The 22,692-nt window shown below is 34.4% G+C and overlaps 1 protein-coding gene across 1 annotated transcript in view; it reads left to right on the top strand.

Moving 5' to 3' along the window:
- The window catches only part of SLC44A1 (solute carrier family 44 member 1), a 146,567-nt gene extending 125,438 nt beyond the window's left edge, over positions 1-21,129 (top strand). The window contains exons 20-25 of the mRNA XM_083883583.1: positions 6,974-7,168; positions 13,172-13,262; positions 15,097-15,295; positions 15,868-15,965; positions 17,932-18,062; positions 20,092-21,129. Coding sequence (XP_083739709.1) covers positions 6,974-7,168; positions 13,172-13,262; positions 15,097-15,295; positions 15,868-15,965; positions 17,932-18,062; positions 20,092-20,268 — 891 coding nt within the window. The 3' untranslated portion in view covers positions 20,269-21,129. The remainder of the gene's footprint in view (positions 1-6,973; positions 7,169-13,171; positions 13,263-15,096; positions 15,296-15,867; positions 15,966-17,931; positions 18,063-20,091) is intronic.
- Positions 21,130-22,692: the final 1,563 nt, after the last annotated feature.

Raw genomic sequence — 22,692 nt, 5'->3', positions numbered from 1 at the left:
AAAATTTAATTTACGAAGGGAATTTTTGCAAATTATTTATTCTTCTAGTGACCTATCCTTTTAAAAAAGTCTGAAACCATTTGCATATAAGAAGACATCATTCTTAATCCAAGGTGTTGCTGATTTACTGTAGTATCAACAGTGCCTAAAATAAAATTGAACACTGTTTATACATACTGTTAGAGAAAATTGAACTTTTAGAGTAAGAACATATCCAGCAATCTGAAATCAAAGCTTAGAAAAGGCCATGAGATTTGGAAGCTTGTATTTTTTCCGTCTAGACTGTATCATTTGACCTTATAAAAAACAGACTGTATGTCACAGCAAACATTTTGCTTTCAACTTCCACAGCTACAACAGTTACTATTTTTGAAAAGTGGCTTTAGAACAGAATATAAACCCACCTGTTTTTCTACTGTCTTCTGATACTTATATATACTGGCATACCTCTCCTGGTACCCACAGATGATCCTGTGTCTGTTTTCTCCTTCTCCCTACTAATAATGGTAAATTATTTGTGGAAAAGGTCTTCTGTGACGTCCTAGGAAGCATTACTTTTTCATATTCAAAACAGCCCTGAAGGCTAGTTACAATGTCAATTACTAGTTCTAGCATGGTGCATCATAACTTAAGAGGTCATGCAACTTGACCAATTTCTCTCCGTATAACTTTCAGTTTTTCCTAGGCTCATCTTTTAGGTTGTACTAGTGGAGTCATGGAGAAAATGTGCTTATATTAAAGCCTGGAAATTAGAATAGTTGTTTTACAAAGGGAAGCTTCATATTGCTCACAGAATAGTGTGTGTAATATGCACCACAAAAAAATAATCTGCATGGCTTCAATTCTCTGAATTTGCCTTCTGAAAAGTTTTGTGGGATTTGTTTTGACTAGTGCCCTCCTGGTACAATCACCAAAAATACAATTATTTACTTCATATTACTGGGTGGAACACAGACAAAAGTGAATTTTTTTTTTTTGTTGGTAGATATGTTCTGAGGAGGTGGGAGTACAACTAAACAAAACATTTCCTATTAGAGGAGCTAAATGAAGAAAGCTTTTTTAGAATATATTTCTTATAGATTATCAGGAGATTATTAAAAATGGGGTGAGAGTGAGCTATATTAAATAGCAAGCAACCACTTTCTGAATTAGAAAGATGTATCCTTTTCCTACTTTTCCTGTCCTTTCTTATAGTGCATCTCTTCACACCCTTCCCGTGTTCTTTTATTTGTATTTTTAAATTTGGGTATGTGTTTTGCTCAAAAAATCTAGTTGCAGTTTATAATTAGGCATTACTAAATAATGAACATGGATGTGCATCTTGAAAAATGTTTTGTGTCTATAATAGTGGGATATCTCCCATCTTCTAGTCTAATAAACTGCATGATGCTTCAGGGCTAATGTATCAATAGTGGAACTGATGAATGTGTTGTTATATATACACCTTGTAAATACTTGAATGCAAATCCTGTGTCTTCTGTCCTATCATATTTTATATTCAACAGATGTTTGCATTCCTGGGCCTTGAGACTGCTTTCAGCTTCATCAAGGCCATGATACAGAGAACAATTCATGCATTCTTTCCTTGAATTATCTTTCTTCTCTCCATTTAGATTTTCCTCATGCAGAAATAATAAAAGAAGGGCAATGAACTTGTTTTCTTTTGTTTAAAGCAGCTGCTCAGCATGTTATTATGTAGCTGCAGTCGTGAGTCCTTTCTGCACCAGTTAGTACACCATTGATAGCACTCTAAGAGCATTTAGCAGCAGCATAATCACGTAGATAGTCCAAGTAGTTTATTGAGAACACTTAAGGAGAAAAGACTGCTGGATGAAAAATCCCAGGTATGTGGTATTTAATGCAGTAAGGCAGATCTTGACTTGTCAATTAATTAATATACAAAAGAAACAAGCACGCAAGATGGAGACAGTGTGTCAAACTGATTTATGATGTGTGCAGATGTTTGGTACACAGTTCAAAGATCTTGGCAGAATGAATGGAAAAAAATTCCAGGTGTACAGTAAGAACTGTTCTTGCTTAAAAATGCATTGATGTCAATGAAAAGGGTGTTGAAAAATGCTTCATCTTTACTGTTAGAAATAAGTGGATGTAAACGAAACCCCATTTTATTTAAGAATTACTCTGAATTAAGAAAATAAAATCACAGTGCAGGAAAATAAATAGAAATTTTTAGAAACCTTGGAAAGATGTTACAACATTCCATTATTCAAAAATCTCTTGTCCTAACTATCTATGGAGAGCCATTAGTAAATCAGAAACACAAATCATAATTGAATTATCAGAGGACATGGAATTTGAACTTATTTGAATTTATTTGTGGTAAGTGACCAGGGGAAGGCGCTCAGTCCTTTGTAAATGAGATATTGTGAGGAAACAGAGCTTTTAGTGTAAGAGGTGTTAATTTGGTACAGTGTTTTTGCAGTGGGCTAAGAATACACATGCACACAATTGCTACGTACCAGCTGTTGCAGGGCAGCTGGCTCACGGGCCACAACTTGATCAGGTGTCAACAATGGCACAGAGATAACAGAGCTTTTCTGCTGGAAGAGACGTATGTACTAGGTGACTCGTTGGAATTCCTTCTGCTCCCATATTTTTATTTATTATACCAAAGGTAAGCTAGTTGATGAAATGCCATCTGAAAATGGCAGAAATTCAAAGCCTATTTGCTCTAGTCAGTTTGAAGTATAAGTTTCTGCATATTTATTTTATTTCTTTTTTTCATTAGAACACCCTAAGTGGTCATCAATCAAACACGTTTTTGTAATTTAGTTAAATTATCATCTCTTTTCCTTTTCTCCTCTCCTCTCCTCTCCTCTCCTCTCCTCTCCTCTCCTCTCCTCTCCTCTCCTCTCCTCTCCTCTCCTCTCCTCTCCTCTCCTCTCCTCTCCTCTCCTCTCCTCTCCTCTCCTCTCCTCTCCTCTCCTCTCCTCTCCTCTCCTCTCCTCCCCCCTCCCCCCTCCCCCCTCTCTCCTCTCTCCTCTTCTCTTCCTTAGCATTTTGTTTACTGCATAACTATTCAGCCACAGTGCCCATGGATACCATGCCTGTCCTAAGAGTTGGACTTTGGCAGTGATCTGGACAATATTATATGTGATGATATTTGATGTTAAAAAGAGATGACAGTTGTTAGAATAGCTAACTCTATTTTATTTGCTGTGGGTCTCTTTACATTGAAAGTTAGTTACACATAAAGCTGACATAAACTATTGTCATATATTAGTTATAAAAAAGATAAAAATATTGCTATATTAATTTGCTCACATGTAAAACTAACATGAATTAAACTCACTGCTTGAAGTTTCCCTAATATTAATAATTTTCTTCATAGTTATTAAACCTACTGGGAGATGAAATTACATATAATTTTCATTCTTACAGTTGAAAGATTGCTAAATGCCTGAGAGTGTTAATGTCTTCACCAAAAAGCCCTGCAGTACTCTTCAGGAAATCTTGTGTCAACAGAGAGGTACAACTGCGGTGGGGCTGACTAAATCACAAATATGGCATTTGCAGCAATGCTATCTAACAGTGGATCTACCTTAGTTGTGAAGTGAATTGCTGCTCTACCTTTTAAGAAATCTGCTTTCCATGATCAGTTCTTGATAACATCATATACCTTCTTTGTATTTTTGCTAAAAGCCTGAGTGCTGTGAGAGCACCCTTTCCTAAAGTGAGGTGGCTTTTCATTGTATTGTTGATGTTGATGATAGGTGTTAACATTGCAAGCAAAGTGGGATGATGACCTGTCAGGACTACTCTGCATCTTTTCCACTAGAGAAACAATGTTGTGCTGTATTAATAGAAACCAGCCAAAGTAATACGAATAACTGAATTTACTGGGTTCTTTTGAGAAATTACCCAAACACCATAAGTCATATGTGTTCACTGTCTTCTAGTTCATCCTAGAAGGTGAACTAGACTAGGAAAAAACTTATCTTTCAGCAGACAGCTATCAATGCTTTTATTTTTCCTAAAACAAAAACAGTAGGAGCAAAGTCTTTTTATTAGCTTGGTCTCTAGAGGTTTTGAATGTTCCTAGCCTGATGACTCAATTACTGTATGTATATATGTGCATATGTTTGTCTCTTCTGTTCATTGTGGAACGAAGAATTTCCTTGAAAGTATCTCTTGAGCTATTTTTTGTATCTTCGCAGAGGCAGTATATTTGAATAATTCAGTGGCATCAGCACGAGATAACTGCTGTTCAGCTGGACACATTCATTTCAGTTTAACGTTGAAGTTGCAAGGAAAATAACACACTTTGAAAATTTTATGTTGAGCTGACAGGCATATTCTAAAAATGGTGAACAATTTTCTGGGATGGGGGAGAGGGGAAGCATTAAAAGCTTTCCTGATTAAGTTCAAAGTAACATTGAAACATTTTAGCTTAAAAAATAAGAATATTATTATTGTTCATTGACAATAAAATGAATTTGAATATGTAATGTAGCACAAGTTATTATTTCAAATATGTAAAAACCTACACTGTTGCATTGTGATAGTGGGTCTGAAGTTGGAAAAACAAACCACTGTAAAAATGGCATTTGTGGGCAATTTTTAGATACTTCATTCCAGGCTATGTCCATGTCAGATTTGTAGTGGTATGTAATGCAGCACTTAATGATTGTTAATAATGATTTGGCATGAATTCAGTCATGTATGTGCTTATGTGTTTAGAAATTACTTTCACATCTAAAGATAGAAGGGTAAAAGCAGGAATTGGGTTCTTGTAAAAACAGTTGTTAGTGACCAGGGAAGCTGGTGAGTGATGTAGTTTTGAGGTAAAATTGTGGGATGATGCCTCAAATTGTAATCTGCCAACACCTATCTGTAGCTAGTGAAATAAGTGCTGTACTTGCTGAATCATCAGCAAGACAACTTACTTTGCAGAAGGGAGAATCTAAAGATTAATGAATACATTTTTATCTGTCTGTAAGTTACTGGTCTTGAAGAGTGAAGAAAAAAAAACATAGTGGGTTTTGTGATTTAGAGGAGCTTAAAATTCCATTGTATCTGCAACTTTTTGTTAAAGGAGGAAGAATTCACTTCCTCATAAAAAATTTAATTTGTCCAAGACATAAGCCTCGGAGGAACATTGCTTATGGTTCTTCCCAGCTTGTCTCCCGGCCAGCTTGCTCTTCAGATACCATGTAAACGAGTTTGTCCTTTGGGTCCAGATTTCAGACAAAGACGTGACTTTGCTTGGAAGAAACGGAGCAGCTCACACTTGGTGGTAAAAAAGGTGTTTATTCAGGGCCAAGCCCAGGGTGCCAGAGCGTGAGTGTGAGTGAGGGTTTTGGCTCTCCCCTGCCCTTAAATACAGGTCGTTACTGATGGAAATAAGGGGGCGTGACTTAGGTGCAGGGGGCATTGACATTGCCATTTTGGGCCAAAAGGGGTGGGGGGATACCTGAAGCCTTGGCTGAACCATCTGGCTTTGCCAGAGCCGTCAAGTACTAGGAAGTGTGAATGGATAAGGTACAATAGAAGGTACAACAGACTGGGAGAGGGCTATTGAGGGGGTACAGTGGGGAGGGAGAGGCCTGTTGAGGAGATAATGACAGGGATTAGGGAAAGGGGATGGGAGTAGGAATGAACTATTACAGAAACTCAATAACAGAAATCATACAGAACATTAGAAAACCCAAAATGAACATGCAACAACTGCTGTATATGTACTCAGTTGGTGCTTTACTGTTTCTAATATCCAAATTATTCAAAAAACTTGTGTTTCACTCAGCTGATCAGATCTCTTCACAAAAATAATTTGCTGTGATTTTATGTGACACTAAAGATGTTTAAATGGATTTTTACTATAAAGCCATAACTAATTCATACTGGTTTGGTGGGGGGGTGGGGAGAGGCATAATAGAAAAGTAGAAGATAGGGACTCTCTGTTTTCTACAGTGTATGTATGTGAATGTGTACATATATATTTATATACATGTATGAAAAGAATGTGAATATGTGCAGATGTGTGCGTTTGCACACATATATAGGAGTGTAGGTAGGTAGAGGTAGGTAGTTGCAGTGGCAGAGTGCTATGAAATTCTGATGGTATGTGGTAACAAATTGTACCCATGTTTATTTTGAGCTCTCTCACTTCTAGAGCATTCTGAAAGGATTGAAATTATTGAAAATGGTGGAAATTATTGAAAAGGGAGTCATATTTTAAACTAGGTGAAATGAAAAGAAAATAAACCCAAACAAATCCAAACTGTATAGATGTTTTGCCTTCTGGTACTTAAACTTAAATAATACTGTATTTTAAAGGTGGTCCATCTCAATCTCAATGTTTGGGAATGTAGAAATAAAATTAGAGCATCTTGCTGAACTGGATGCATACTATCATGTTTGTTATGGTAAGCATGGAGCCTTGCAAGAGTAAAGATTCAAGATCACTAAGAAACAATGTATTCCAGTAACATTGAATAAAACCTTGTGAGTTGTAATATTGAAAAAAGTACGGAAGATGGATCATACGCAATATGTGGGAAGAAAAATATTTTACAAATGTGTGAGATCTGATTATGAGGAAACAATCAGTCTGAAGACAGAAGAAAGTAACTATTCATCTCTTCTGATTTTAATCCCCTGACAGAAATAATTCCTGTCTTTCTCTGTTCTCCCCAATTTTTTAAATTCCTCTGCGGAGAAATAGACTGAGACAACACAACTTCTAAAATATGAAAGTGTTTATATACATAATTTATTTTTCAGGAAATAATTTTTGTTCAACAAGATAATAGGTTTTAGATTGCAGCTTAGTACTTTGCAGCTGTCCACCACCTATGCCAGCTTTCTTTAACTTCTTGATTATTATTTTTTCTTCTTTTTGTTTTTCACTGGATGTATTTCAAATAAGGTATTTTTTCCTGCGATATATGCAAGAATCAAATGCAGTTATAGATATACTATATTTTAATTTTTTTTTTCTTTTTTTTTACAGAAGGAAGGAGAAAAAAATCACAAAGTCCGACTAGCAGTTGGAAATGGAGTAAGAAATGATGTGTGGAGGGAATTCTTAGACAGATTTGGTGCTGTTAAGATCTGTGAGTTCTATGGTGCTACTGAAGGAAACATTTGTTTCATGAACCACACAGGAAAAATTGGATCTGTTGGACGCACCAATTTCTTCTATAAGGTGACTATTTATTTGCATTCTACTTAGTAGTAGTGCTGAAAATTTTTTTCTTAGTTTGGTTACAGTCGTAAGTCCAAGACAAATTTTCTAACTTGGTTATTGCAAGTTAATTGGCTCTCTGTAAAATCTTGGCACCCAACCCAGCTGTACTCTCAGGAGTAACACTGAGATTTTTCACAGAGTTCACAGGAGTCAAAAAGACTTTGGCTCTCTTCTGATAGTTTTGATAATCTGACAGTTGGCAAGTATCTGCCAAGTATTCAGGTCTCTACTACATTAGAGGACAAAAGAAAGGTTGGATTTATTTTAATACCTAAGAACTCCTCATCACTGAAATAAGGATACAAATTTCTATTCTGATTTACTGCTCTACAGGTTATTATTAGAGATGTGTTTATATAGTATTCTTATATTGCATATTGCTATGTAAATATTTGGCATAAATGGGAATTAATAATAATTAATATATTATAATAATTACATGCAGTCACATATAGACAAATACAAAATTGAATAGATATTTTATAGCTACATGCAAATAAACATAATTCACTCAAACTGCATCTAGCCTGTATCAGTATTCAGAAATGTCAAAGACAATACAATACATATATAATCACTGTTGAGTTATTGTGACAGAGAATATTTGGCAAGAATATTAATTCTAAGATGCTATACACATTTATCCATAGTCTATTGTAGGTGTTTGCTTTGTTCTAGGTTTCTGAAACTAGGAAAAAACCTGTTCTATATTTCATCAGCTTTGAAAATGGCAGTCATATATCTTGGGAAGGAGGATTACATGTTATTTCTATCACACATTAGGACTTTCCTCCACCCTTCTGAGTAAATGAAGAATTTATTTCTGATTGAAAATCACAGATAGACTTTTTCTTTTGAACCTGTAGGATTTTAAATATTTTGAAAATCCCGAACAAAGTAACATGCGTCCCAAGCTTTAGCTAATAATATGAAAGATGTCCAGCATTTTTGCAAGGAGACTACGTATTTATCATTATGTTGTTGTTTATGCCAGTTTACTCTTTGTGAAGTAAATAGTTCCTCATGCATTGCATAGAATTTTAAATTGAGTGATATCTATCTATCTACAAGTCCTGTTGACTTAAATTACTTAAATTTGTGCTCCTTAGGAGAACTGATAGCAAAATGTCCCAAAATATTTAGCAAAATAGCAAAACTTTTTAGATAGTGACATAAAACCATTGTTCAGAAATACAACAGAGGTATCTTCTCATGCCTTGTAAATAGGTTTCTAGGCAGCATATGTTCCAGGGTCCTCAACTTCAATACTCTATCACCACAGTACAATCACTACACAGACTGCTTTATACATCGGGCCAGAGGAATTCTTCACTTCTTGTACAGGAACTCAGACTGCAGGATTCTGTGACCACTCAGAAAACACCTCAAGAGCTAGTGTGTTTCTCAGAAACCACTGAGAGCTCAGGAATTAAAGCAGATGACTCCACTGATGCTCTGATGTGTCTGATGCTCTGTAGCAGGCAGTGACCATCTGATGCTGTTGGATGTCTCCAGAAGGGTCCAGAATGCTACAGGAAATCAGAGATCTGGAATTTGGGGAATAGTAGGTGAACTAGGAACCTTACAGCTGATGTTAATTTCTGTTAAATTGGGAATAGAAAGAAAGAGAATTGAGAAAGTAGGAAAAAGAGGTTTGTGTATTCATATATGTGATACACTAAAGGAGGAGGAAGAAACTTGCTCTCTACCTTCAGCACAATTGCACAGCTGGCAACAAAGTAAATGCAGTACAAAGCCCTATACATACAGGTATATGAGAGAAACTATAGAGGGGAAAATAGCAGAATGTTTCCAAGCATAATATTTTTAGCTGGGGGCAGGGAGGGGTGAAGTAAAAAAAATAGGAGTGTATTCTTTTGTAGGTACTGGCAATAGCACCGTTTGTAAGGCTGAAATACAGATTAAAATTACAGCTTTAAGAGGCTCAGAATGTGCAAAGTGACTTTTCTGACAGTAACTGCTAAAGGCTGGGGATAAATGCTTATGATAAATATTAAGGTTCTACAGAACGTATTTATTTTCATAAAAATATTGGAAGACATAAGGTAATAGGAAGAAACAAATGAATGTTACAACAGTTGGCAGAAATCACTAACCAAATAACTTAATAACCAAATAAGTTAAGATCTTAACTAAAAGCAGTGCTCTTGTTTGCACTTGTTTCTTTTCACACTGTGTTCCTTATATAAGAGGAATTGGTTCATGTGCTTGAAAGCCTCCCTGTTGAATATGAATAAAACTTTTAATAAAGATGTTTACATAGAGTCAATGAACAGAAAAGTAGAAGCCTCTGAATACCTTTTCAGCTGGTAAAACTTAAAATGTTTTATAAAAAAGAGTCCTGATTAACACTGTTTAACACAGTAATGTAATAAATTACTGTTTAATGTAATAAATTACTGTTTAATATTTACATTTGACATACATATGTCTCTAGCTAATGGTAATAATCAATTATGTTACATATGACATACATTATGTGTGTATTTGTATAAATACAATGTGGAAAAAATCCTGAAGATCCTCAATTGTGTCTATCAACTGTGTATATATATATATATATATATATATATATATATATATATATATATAAAATCCCTTTCTTATATTGAAATAGATTCTGGGTGAGGGCAGACAACAAAGGAGCTTGGGATTAATGAGATCCGAGAAAGCTTTTAAGAAGGGCTAAAAATAACCCATGGCACATTCACCTGGAAAGCATTATGGAAAAAAAATCCAAACTTTATTTGTAAATGTAATTTTTCATTATTTTAAGCAAGGTGTTCAAACTATCACATGAATCCATATCTCTTATGCAAAACTGTATTGATAAAAATCAGCTTTGAGCTGAGAAACATTTAGGTCTTACAATAAGTCTTAAATAATTTCAGTATATGAAATGGCTTTCACACAGCCATTCAGAATTAGTATTATGTACTTCTTCATACAGTCGTGGAACTTGTGGCAGAAGACAAAATTTTTAGTTTAAAAATAAACAAAGTTAGTTTTAAGCAAATTTTAAGATCCCAGAAAACTGGGTTCAAAGAAAGAATACTGATGTGTAGATCCAAGCAATGGAAGCAATAGAAGCTCCTAAGTTCATTGAACAGTGAAAATTAATATTGTTTCTTCTCCTTTGACTAATTTTGAGCTAAAATAATCTGAAGTACTACAAGTGTTTTCTAAGGTATTGTATTTTTATGTGTCATAGTTCAATTAATATCAAACATACCTTAAAAGATTTGTTTCTTGGTTGTGTTTATTTTAGCTAATAAAGTTGTGTGGAGGACCTACGCATCTGCTCTTTACAGCATAAATAAGGCATTTCAAGTATATTTTTAAAACTGTCTCTAAAATGCAATGACACTATGTTCCAAATTTTTATTTTCCTGCATTTTAGTTTTTAAATATGTTTGAAACTACATCTAGTATGTGTAACACTTTGTTTTAGAAACCAATAATTTCCAAAAGAATTCAAAAAAACTCTATCCCTAAAATCAGTATTAAAAAGCTTGCTATTTCTATTTTCTGATAAAGATTCTTTGAGCATTCACTGAAAGCTGAAACTTTAGGCATGTCACACTACTTCCAAAACAAAATTTAAACTCACATATTTCCAATCAATTAAAAAAACCCAAAGCAACGGATGAGGGAAGCCGTTAACTAGGTAATATCTGGCCAGCATAGTAGTGTACAATATTGCACATTTTCACACTTTCACACATTTTCATTTTCAGCTTGCAAAATGATTCTTTTTGTTTGCTACATTTATATGGTGCTTCAGGGAGTAAAATGTAGATTAAAATTATGAATGTTGCATGCAGTACTCTGCAAAAATAATATTTCAGTTATAATACTTCAACAGCTCAGGTCCTCATCCCATTAGAATTTAAATAATGAAGTGAACTAAATGTTAGTTTGTGCTCAGACTAAATACTTTGCTCTGGAGCTTTCGTTTTCTAGTATTTAATATGAGAAGCAAGCTTCCTAGAATCACAGAATGATTTAGCTTGGAAAAGTCTTTAGGACAGGCACAGCTGTTTGCACAGACTCTGTATAGTTCTGTTATGCATATTTATTACAAGGTGTGGTATTTTCTTTTAATTACATATTTTCATGATTATTATTTCAAAAACCTAATTGCAATACACCTCATTAATACTCTGAAGTTGTAGGCAAAAAATGTATATAACATAGTACAGTCATATATAATAGTCTCAATAGTTTTTAGATGACGTCAGATACTGAATTACAGTTTCTGAGGGTTTATAACAACCTAAAATAATTCTTCATTCTTTCAGAGCTCAAAATACTCTGTATTATGATGCATTATTTTAAGCTATTCTAATCAGACACAAAAAGAGAATAACAATTAATTTTATACAATTTAATTCTTAATACTTTCATTACTCATTGTATTTGGTCGTATGAAACCTATTAAAGTAATAAATATCAATGTAAAAAAAAAAGAAATTGAAAAAGAGTAGCATTTAAATGTAGACAGACAAAAAAAAACCCACTCCCACTCTGTTCCTCAAGAATAATCAATTATTTTCGAATTGAGGCAAATGTTTTGGCTCTCAAATTCTTGACTTTGGTAAATGGTTTAATCTAAGGTTAATAAAAATCATTACCCTTCACTTAATTAAAATAGTGTCCCATTCTTGAATCATTATTTTGCAGGCTATGACCTTTTTCCTTTGATCAACTGTTAAAAAACATCTTTTTGTTTCATACTTAGGACAGAAAAAAAACACAGTGCTGAACACTGAAGGGACTCAATGAATCAATTTTGTCCCTGTGAGATTGAAATTGTGGGATTCATGTTGCTCTTTATTCAGATTTCTTTGAGAAAAGTTATATGATGTATTTGCAACAACATTTCAAATTAAAATAAAGATGCAACTCTTCATCCAAGTTAGTGGCAGAAAAGGAAAGAAGTTTATGTTTCAACATCCTACTCTTTATTCAGTCACTTTCATATAACCCTCCTTAAGTTATATTGCATTTGTTTATTGTGAAGAGTGCAAGTGCATATTCATGTTTTATAAAATTGTTCCCCGATTGCCAAGAATTCTCAGGAGAAGATAATTACCTTGGTTTCACTAGTTGTTAAAGAGTGCTGATAAGATTTCTTTTTGAGAAGGCAGCATAGAATTCCAGGCCGGGCAAATAGTCTCTTTAGAATAATAAAGAGACAATTTGAACCACTGCAAATACAATTGTCCAAATAGTGTAAGACAGTGTCTCTTAAAGGTCCAGTTTGGATTCATACCACAGCAGAAAAATGAAGCAAAATAATAGTGAAATGCTGTATATTGACCAGGGAAAAAAAAAAAAAAAAAAAAAAAAAAAAAAGTATTGCAGTTGCTGGTTTTTATAGGAGTATCTTGTCCTCTCCTTGAGTTTGCTTGGAGCCATGGGAGTATGTACCCTTCTGCTGGTGCTCACTTCCCACCACCATACAGCAGCCTGAGAAAGCAAGAGGGAAGAACTGGGGCTAGTTAAGCAACAGTAAAGCCCAACAGGAAGCAGATTTTCATTTGTGAGGCCTTTACCTTGCCAGCTGTTTCCAGTGCCAGAAGACCCCAAGAACATGTCATATCAGTCACCACCATTAATTGTCACTTAAATACTAGAGATAATGCTTCTCTTACGCTGACTCACATTGCCCTTTCACTGATGATGTGGATCCTATAACTTACTTGTAAGAAAATTAACAAAAAGACAGTTCTATGTCTTAATTTACAGTAAAAACTGTTTTGATGTTGCTTACCTCCAGGAAATGGCATGAATTTACATAGAGTAGTTTCAATTTTAAATGAAACTGCATTCTCCTTTCAGATGAGCATGACTGGAGCACAAGTTCCCTTATGTATATTTGCTGCCACCAGATGTCACTGTGTAGATGAGTAACTGATGACTTCTTCCCTTTTTTAGCTTTTTTTCCCATTTGATTTAATCAAGTATGATTTCCAAAAAGATGAACCAATTAGAAACAAACATGGTTGGTGTGAAAAAGTTAAGAAAGGTAAGTATATATTTTAATAGGATATTACAGCGTATTGATTTTAATAAAAATACTTCAGAGAGTTGTTTTAAGAAGCCTTGCTATTGTGTTACTGTAGTTTACTAAATAAACTATTACTCTTCGCTCTGAAAAAAAAAATATGATTTTTGATCTCAGATAAAACACCATTAAACATACCAGTGTTGATATCAGAAGCACACAGGAGATCCTTGGATATATTCACAGAAGAGTAGTGTTCAAAAGTGATGCTATGGTATTATCTTTGAATTAATATATAGTGACATCTGTGTTTTTTAAAGGAGGTTAACATAAGGAAATGGTTGCCTAAGAGATCTACATGAAGGACTGGTGGATTAGAGCAAATGCTTTTTGATGAGAGATTAAGTGTTTCTGACTTAGTGATGTGATTCAGCTTAATAATTTAAAAAAACCCAAACAGCCCAACCTCCCCCCCCCAAAAAAAAAAAAAAAACAAACCAACAAAAAAACCAAAACCAAAAACCCAACAAAAAAAACCCCAAAAGTGCCTGATTATAGCTGTCCTAAAAATTTTTATCAAAAATCACAATTACACAATTTTTCAAAGTGTTATCAGATACTGGAGCATGCACTGAACTGTGGGAAGGTAACAGCTGAAAGTGAAGCCAGAAAAACTCATATTAAAGGTCAGGCAGACAGCTTTAATAAGGAGCTGAATCAGATTTTTCAAAGGAGTTATGAGATTCTCTAACAGTTGGTGATGGCCACTTTGAAGACAATATGTCCCCAAAAGCTGAAATTTTATAGGAATTTATCTCTAAGGATGTCAGACTGACCTGTGAAGGGAACACGTGCTCTGATTAGACACTTGGTCTAATTTTTTTCCAACTACACCACTCAGTCTAATGAAAAGTATCATCTCTGTCTATAATCTTTGTCTTACCCATGTCTTATTTCTTCAGAGCATTATGGCTGCAGTGATACTACCAGTGAACTAAATACTTTTACTTTAAACACTACCAGCTTATGGAAAAAAAAGACACAGCATAGAGGCAATCTTAAATTAAAAATTGTGCCTACTTTTGGAAGCATTTTCATATATTAGCCTATTTATAATTCTTGTCTCTGTTACAAAGTAATGGAACTCTTAAACTATATTGTTCAGAACTTGCTTCCAGAAAGGTTATTTCATGCAATTATTCCATATTGTGCAAATGAACATCCTGGTACTCTACATGCATAAGAGGATAATCCTTTCCCCTAATCTCTGTACTTTTTGAGGAAAAAAATAGTATTAAACTTTTATATTTTATACCAACAAGTAAATTGATGATGCTGTATCACTTTAATTATTTTTAAGAAGTTACAGAATCATAGAATATTCTGATTTGGAAGGGACTCACAAGGATCAAGTCAAACTCTTTAAGTGAATGGTCTCCAGAGAGATTAAACCCACAAGCTCAGTGCTATTAACACCAGGCTCCAGCCAACTGAGGTAATTTCAGTGTTCTCAGAACTTCTGAAAAGAGATTAAATAGGGACATAGTGCCTGGGCTGAGCACCTACTTTTGATAGACACTAGTTTTTCATTAGGATGATGATAAGGCTGACACTCATGGAAGTAACATGTGGGGAGTCAATTCAATATTAACTTGAATTGTGCACTTTCAGAGGGTAATAAACTGCTAGTGAGTTTACAATTGATAGATGATTGTTCTGGGAGAACACTGGTGAGTCACCAGGAAGAAATCCAAGTGACTGAATTTGCGTGGACAATATGGTAAGTAATGGTAATGTCAGGTACAGAGTGTCCAGTGATATTTTAGGTTTATATTCTTTCATCTTCTCTGTATAGGTGAGGCTGGTCTTCTGATTTCCAAAGTCAATGCGAAGAACCCCTTCTTTGGTTATGCTGGCAATAAAAGACACACAGAAAAGAAATTACTCTGTGAGGTATTTAAGAAAGGAGATCTTTATTTTAATACTGGAGATCTAATGGTTCAAGACCATGACAATTTTCTGTATTTTTGGGACAGGATTGGAGATACCTTCAGGTACAGTTATTGTTTCTTTTCATATTTCTTCGTTAAAGATCTATAGAATAAAATAACGTGGTTATATTTGTTTTCAGCTGGAACTGTTCAATTTATTGCTACTGCAATATGATTTATGATGATTCTGAAGTGGATGATACAGGCTTAATTTTTTCACAAGTATTCCATGAGTAATAATCCTGTGGAGTTGAATAGTTCATTTTCAGAGTAGTTCCTAGGAATTCCACCTCTTTGAACATGCTTTTCAATAAGCATGGAACTAGTGATGGATTTGCTATGAGCAAGGAAGTCCAATACTGATGTGGAGAAAAATGTGGGAAATAGCAAAGATTGGTCGCATTTGATACATTTATATACAGGTAAAAAGCTTGGAAACTACCGATCTTCAATGGCCCTTACAGTGTTAAAATACAGTTTAATTGCAACATTGTTTTCTTGTGATCAAATTCCAATGTGACAAGTATGAAAGAATGTGAGGAGGTAGTGTTAGTCTGAAATGAGTGGAGTTTCTACTAAAGCTTTTTTTAAAAGGTAGGTGTCATGGGACTTAATTATTTTTTCACACATTTTAGATGGAAAGGGGAGAATGTTGCCACTACAGAAGTTTCTGATGTCATTGCAATGTTGGACTTCATACAAGAAGCAAATGTGTATGGTGTGTCTGTGCCAGGTAAAAGCTTGAGAAGCATTTTGCTTCTCCCAGATTCATTGTTAACCTGCATAACTCTTTCTGTTTTGTGTTTTAAACATGAATCATGTTTGACTGAGTCATCTGCTTAATACTCAGCTAAAATGTAGATGCAGATAAAGAAAATACCCCCCTATTGAGAATGGATGAGTGAATCATGCATTTTTATCTATATGCAATGAGGAGTATTTTTGAAAATCTACCACGCATGCACTGTGATAGCAACATAACATAAATTAAAATATAAAGATTTAGTAAATTCACATCTGTGTAAAAGCCAGACATATGTCAAAATAAAATGTCAACAAGATAATTCTAAAGTAACTCCAAAGGAAAATATGCGAAGACATTTTTCTGTCTTACTCTACTTAGCCTCATAAAATAATTGTAAACAGTTAAATTACAAAACCAGGAAGAAAAAAAAAAAAAATTCAAAGAGAAAAATTAATTTGTAAGGAAGAATATACATGAATTTCTTTTTAATAGGGTTTTTTATTACTTTTCATGAGATCATATGGACTTGATTCTCATTCATGCTAAATCTTTTTTTAAAATATATGCTTGCTCTCACTGGGATAAAAATAAGTTTCTATATGGGAGATTGTTCAGTGCTCTGCTTTGCATTGGTGGCTAAAACAGTGCTGATAACTTAACAGTGCTTGGGTACTGACCAGAGCTTGTACAGTACTAAGGCTTTCTTCATACATGAGAAGGCTGGGGACAGCAAGAACTTGGGAGCAGATGTAGGTGGTACTGTGGTCTGAAACTGACCAAAGGGATATTCCATATCATATGACAGCCATGCTTAGTTATTAAAGCTAGAGGAAAAGAAGTGAAGGAGAGGTTTGTGATTATGCTGCTTGTCTCCCCGCAAAAAAGCTGCATGCTCTGAGTGAGGCTGTGCCTGCAGGAAGTAGCTGGGCATCTACCTGATGATGAGAAATATTAAATGATGTCCTGGTTTTGCTTTGCTTCTACATGTATCTTTTGTCTTCCCTATGAAACTGCCATTGCCGTACCACTTGAGCCTTGCTTTCCTTCACTTCCCATCCCATGACAGAAGGGATTGAACACAAATCTGGCTGGATGTTTGGTTGTTGGCAAGGATAAATCCAACACAAAAAGATAAAGGAGTTTAAAATAGAAAAAGTGTCACTTACTTGTATTTTAAAGCTATAAAACAAGAAACTTCATAGAACACTGACTGAAAATCAGAAGTATGAGAGACACTAATTTCCTATACAACACTTACCTGTTTACCTACTCAGTTTATGTGACTGTCATGACAATTGCACTTAACAATAAACAAATCAAATTCCTTACAGATTTTGTAGCATTAGCAAAAAAATTAAACCGAAACAAAGATAAGGTTGGCAGAACATCTCTGCTGTTACTACTAGCTGATGGTTAAAATAGTTAGTTACTTTTGATAGCTGAAGTTCACTGCTTTTACTTTTGCCCATTTTGTTCTTTCCCAAAGACCCACAATGCTCTCCTTTTCCAGACAAAGCAGTAAGAACTTTTAATTGCCCTCTCTGTTAGTTCAGATCCACAGTTTTGAGAAAAGATACTGGCAAAAGAAAAAGACTAAAACAGAAATGAAGACATAATTAGTTACTTCAGGAAAGAGGCTCTTCACTCTTGTTTTCGAGAGAGGAATGTTGTCGATGTTTATCCCATTTACCGATTATATCGAGCATAGGATTCCATTTAGTCTTACCTGCCACACTCATTTACAGCATTATTGCTTAATTTATCACTTGAGTGATCTCCAAGTACACGTAATACCACATGAAATATGAATGAGATCTTGCAGCTTTACTGAAATTCAGAATGTGATATATGACTCTTGGTTTGTTAATGTACTACAGGATATTTTGGAAGGTTTATCATTACTCATACTTATTATTCATGTTACAAAATTCTCATCTCACTTCCTTTCATGCAGATCATGAAGGAAAAGCAGGAATGGCTTCTCTTATTTTAAAGCACAATGCATCATTAGACTTGGAGCAAATGTATAAGCAAGTAGTGACTTATCTACCAAGTTATGCTTGTCCCCTATTCTTAAGAATCCAGGTAAGCTGCATTATTATTGCACTGTGTATACAAACATCTACATCATTTAAACACAAGATAGCTAAGTGAATAACAAAAAGTGCTTGTTTATGTATCACGAGATTAGTTTTAGACCTGGTCCTATTTGTGGTCTCCATTAATGGAATCCTGGAAAAGGGATTACACAAAAAGTCAGTGAATTTGCAGATTATGTTTAAATGGGAGAAGCTGTACAAATGAGCAAGGACAGAGATCACACAAAAGGATCTGGGGAGATTAGAAACATAAGCATGGTGAAAGAAAAAGATTCAGATTTAAAACTATGAATAATTGCATTGGAGAAAAGAATCTAAAATCCATTTTATTTCATGAAAATGAGAGAGAAATACAGCTAAAGCAGGAGACAGTGGCTGTGCACAAAAAAATGAAATGTTATTTTTTGTGTAATGATGACAAATATTAAAGTGCTTGAAAATATGCTAGGTAAATTGGAAAGGTGAATAAAAATGTATGTTATTGTTGCCATCACAGTAATCACTGAAGTCATCCTTATTAGTGCATTATTTTGATCTAGTAACTGTCCAGTTTGGGGGAAAAATTGTCTGTCCTGCAGAGTGTAGAAATGTAAATATAATACAGTGGACTACATAGAGCTAGAAAAAAAAGTGAGAATATCAAAAGCACACAATATTGATGATAATGATAAATGAAGTCTGATGTGCACTTGCATTTCTGGTAAAATAAAAATGAACAGAAGAATGTTTCTGAAGATGTTTATGAAGGAGTCCCCTAAGTTCGAGTAGCAGATGAAAAAATAGTCATTGTTTAAAGAGAGAAGTTATGTTATGGATGTTGGTATCGTAGACCACCCAGAGATTGAAAACTGGTTCAGAATAAAGAGGGAAAAGAAAAAAAATCTGTGAAAGATTTTGAAAGTGAAATATGTGTGTATGTATCTATCAATCTATCTCATAAGTCCAGGAAGATATCTTGCAGCAGCATTCTGATGTGAGCAAGCAAGATTAGGCTTAAGAATATTGCAGTAGTCAGTTTATGAAATTATGAGAACCTAGTCTAGATGCACTCCTATACGGCTGTACAAAAACACCTTTACACTGGACAGAAGCAATCTGAATCTTGGGTATGCATGGATATCAAGTATCCGGAATTTAAATTAAAATTTAAATGCCTTCATTGCAGATACATTGCTCTTGGTACAGCTGTCATTAACCAAGAAAGAAGACAGTAGGTGGAACGTCGAGAGAAAGAAAATAAAACCTTATTATGCTTGATCTGACATATAGTCATACTTTAGAAGATGTCAGAACATTTCTTGACCAACTAGAGCAGGTAGATAAAATCTGTAGGCATGCCTGGAGTAAATAAAAGGGCTCTTTGACATTTTTGTTGAATATTGTTTCAGAGGTTGTTTCCATATATTAAAAAGTAAAAAGGCAGAAGAGAAGATGGAGAGAGGTCATAAAGTTGGGCTGAGTAGAGGTAGTTAGAATAGAGAAGACTGATATATTACAGATGCCTTGCACTGATTTTCCAAGGGATACCGTAGCACTGGAGCAGTCTGAAAACAAAATATATGGTCAAGATCCATCTTTCTTTGCATCTGGCTTTGGAATATGAGTATGGCTGATTTAGTATGTGAGTCTTTCAACCCCTTTTGGGAGATGACAGTAGTCACAGATATAGTAAATTTCCTGAGTTTTATCATTAAGGAGTTCTTGGTAATAACGGATACTACTCTCAGAAGCTTCATGGTGTGTAGTTTCCTTTTATAATGTGCACAGTGAAGAAGATTGGGCATACTGGGGCTACATACATGTGACACTAAAGAGACACTGCACAGGAATGTAGAAAGAAACGGGCTTTTGTCACCATCTGTCTTGTGTGGGTCTGTAGCAGCACACAAGCTCTAGTTTTTCCACTCATGAGAATAAACTGACTTACATCAAGTAAGGCTTTGAAAAACAAAGGCAAATGTGAGCAAAAGAAAAGTAGCTTCTTTCGGAATAATGTGTCTTTCTCTCTACTGCAGGAAAAAATGGAAATGACAGGAACATTCAAACAACAAAAATTTCGACTCGTGGATGAAGGTTTTAATCCATCTGCAATTACTGATCCTCTTTATTTTTTAGATAATTCTAAGAAAGCATACATCCTGTTAACTAAAGAATTACATGAAATGATCTTATCTGGGAAAATGAAGCTTTAATTAATTGACCAGATAATAGGCTATTAAGAAGCAGTCTGTACAAGCTATTGTATGAGAAAACAATGCAATTTATTACCAGTATTTATGCCTAGTTATCCAGAAAAATGTTTTTTTATATTTGATATTTGATATCTTATACCTTTACTCACTCGATCATTATTTTTCACTAATCACTTTTTACCTCTTCAGGCAAATTTCTAAGCAAAGAACCTGTAAAACATAACTGAAATCTATTTTATATTAACTTTTGAAATATAAATATTGATTCTGATACTTTTTCTTAGTACTAAATGAACATAAATGAACATAGTATGATACATGGTAAAAAAAGAATCAACATATAAAGATATTGTGTCACATGTTGTGTTTAAAGGGAAAATATATGCCACATCTTTTTTTTTCTGTAGTTTACATACTTCTGAATATGTTTTGTAAGAAGTAAAGGCTTGACATTGGTTGGAAGAAAAAAATCTTTTCTGCAGAGGACTTTTCTGATGGAATATAAGATAAAAGAAACTGAAGCAGAATAAAGTCTTCCAAATAAACCCAAATACTAACATCATGGCTGAGATTTTTTTCTGTCATAATCTGTGCTCTTTCATTTGTAAAACTGGCTCTTTGGAGTATCAAGTTCTGAAGACAAAGCAAACTTTCTTGAAATATGTAGCAGCAGATCAACAACAGGCAGAGAAAATCTGCACACTTAATGGGGAATATCATTTATATAGCATAAAAAGAATTATTGCAGCACTTTATGTCATGCATATTGAGTAACAAATAGCTTCCATACTCTTAGTAATGACTGCTAGAAATCATTATTTTATGAGCATAGAATATAGCTGAATTTATAAAACATTAGATTTTATGTTCTAATAATTGCTTTTTCTAAGTTTTGAAATAAAGTATAAGGTTATTTAAACCAAATACCATTCTGTCTCAGTCTGATTTAAGTCTGATTGCATAAAGTCTGTTTTCCAGCCTGTTTTGATACTTGATTTGCACAGTGCCCTCTTCAAATACAGTGTGATGTCTACTTTGATCAGCCAGAGGCAGGATCAGAGAATACTGAAAGGGTGACTCACTCCAACACTGGGCATCATAAGAATCTCTTCCATCATAACAGTGGTATGAAACTAGGTTCTCATTAAAGTAGGATATAAGACACTTTAAAAATAATTTTCTTGTCTTTCTACCATTTTCATCTAACAAGACATTAGAACCTGTGTCAATTTTTGAATCTTTGATTATTGCTTTAACCGATTTTCTTTAAAAACCCAAACCAAGGATGCAGTGAAAAATATGTAAGGATCATTACTTACTTATATTTTTGAACACAATATTCCTTATGGGGTTGCCAGTATAAATAAGGAAGTTTACTATTTTGCAATTTACAAACCAGTGAGAGCTAACAAATACTTACACCAACATCATGCCTTATGGTAGATGCTAATGTAAAGTACTAATGGGTAATGAAGAGAGCTATTGCATAAGGATGGAAGAGGCTCACTTGATCTAGCAGTCCCTGAGCAGTCACACTTTTTCTGTTTCTTTGGGCATGGCCCAAATGGCTGGCTGTAGTTGAAAGGGGGGATGTTTGCCACTTACTGAGACAGATGGAAGTGCCATTACCTAGTCAAGAACTGCAAATTTAAGAATGATGTATTTATTGTAAAGTTAAACCCAACTTTGCATGTTAGGCAGAAATTGGAGCAAAGGATTGGTTGTTGAAATCAGAACTACTTTAACTTTTACATAGGTATATGCTGAATATACTTCAGAGTCCCTTTTATTACAACACTAAAAATTACATCCTTTCTATGGAAAATAATTATTTTCTGATTTTTTTTTCAATATGGCGCTCTGACATCCACAGTATCAGGTTTAATCTTGTAGTAATATACTAAAGAATTTAGTGAGATCAATTGCTTAGCTTTGGTAACATATTTAGCTCTTCTAAAATTTATTTAGCTTTATAATACTTGATCCTATATGCGAGTAGTGAAAAGGTTCTACCACTTAAATGCAACAAATGCAAGAAATAAGAGGGAAAAAAAGACATGAAAAAAAGAAAAAAAACACTTCTGCAATTAAAAAAAAAAAAAAAAAAAAAAAGAGAGAGAGAGAAACAAAACCCAAGAGCTTTTTCATGAGTGTCAGCATTTGGTTGGTTCTTTTGTAAAGTATCTAAGATGAAGAAAATTGTTTCTGTGAGCAGCGGTTGGGTCAGAGAAAGCATCAGAGGAAGAACAATATCTGTGTGCCAACTTTCTGCTCTGTCAGGATCCGCCAACTGGTGTTTCCAAACTCTTGGGTACATTTTTAGCAGCAGTGGAATCTACAAGTGCTTGCTTCCCAGCTGTGAGCACTAGTGAAATACAGAGTTCCAGCTCTCCCATGTTTTCCATAGTGTAACCAAGATAGCCT

The sequence above is a fragment of the Zosterops lateralis genome (genome assembly GCF_965231275.1).
Source record: "Zosterops lateralis genome assembly, chromosome: Z".
In the NCBI taxonomy this organism is placed as follows: domain Eukaryota; kingdom Metazoa; phylum Chordata; class Aves; order Passeriformes; family Zosteropidae; genus Zosterops; species Zosterops lateralis.
This window is presented reverse-complemented; position numbering and strand designations above follow the sequence as displayed.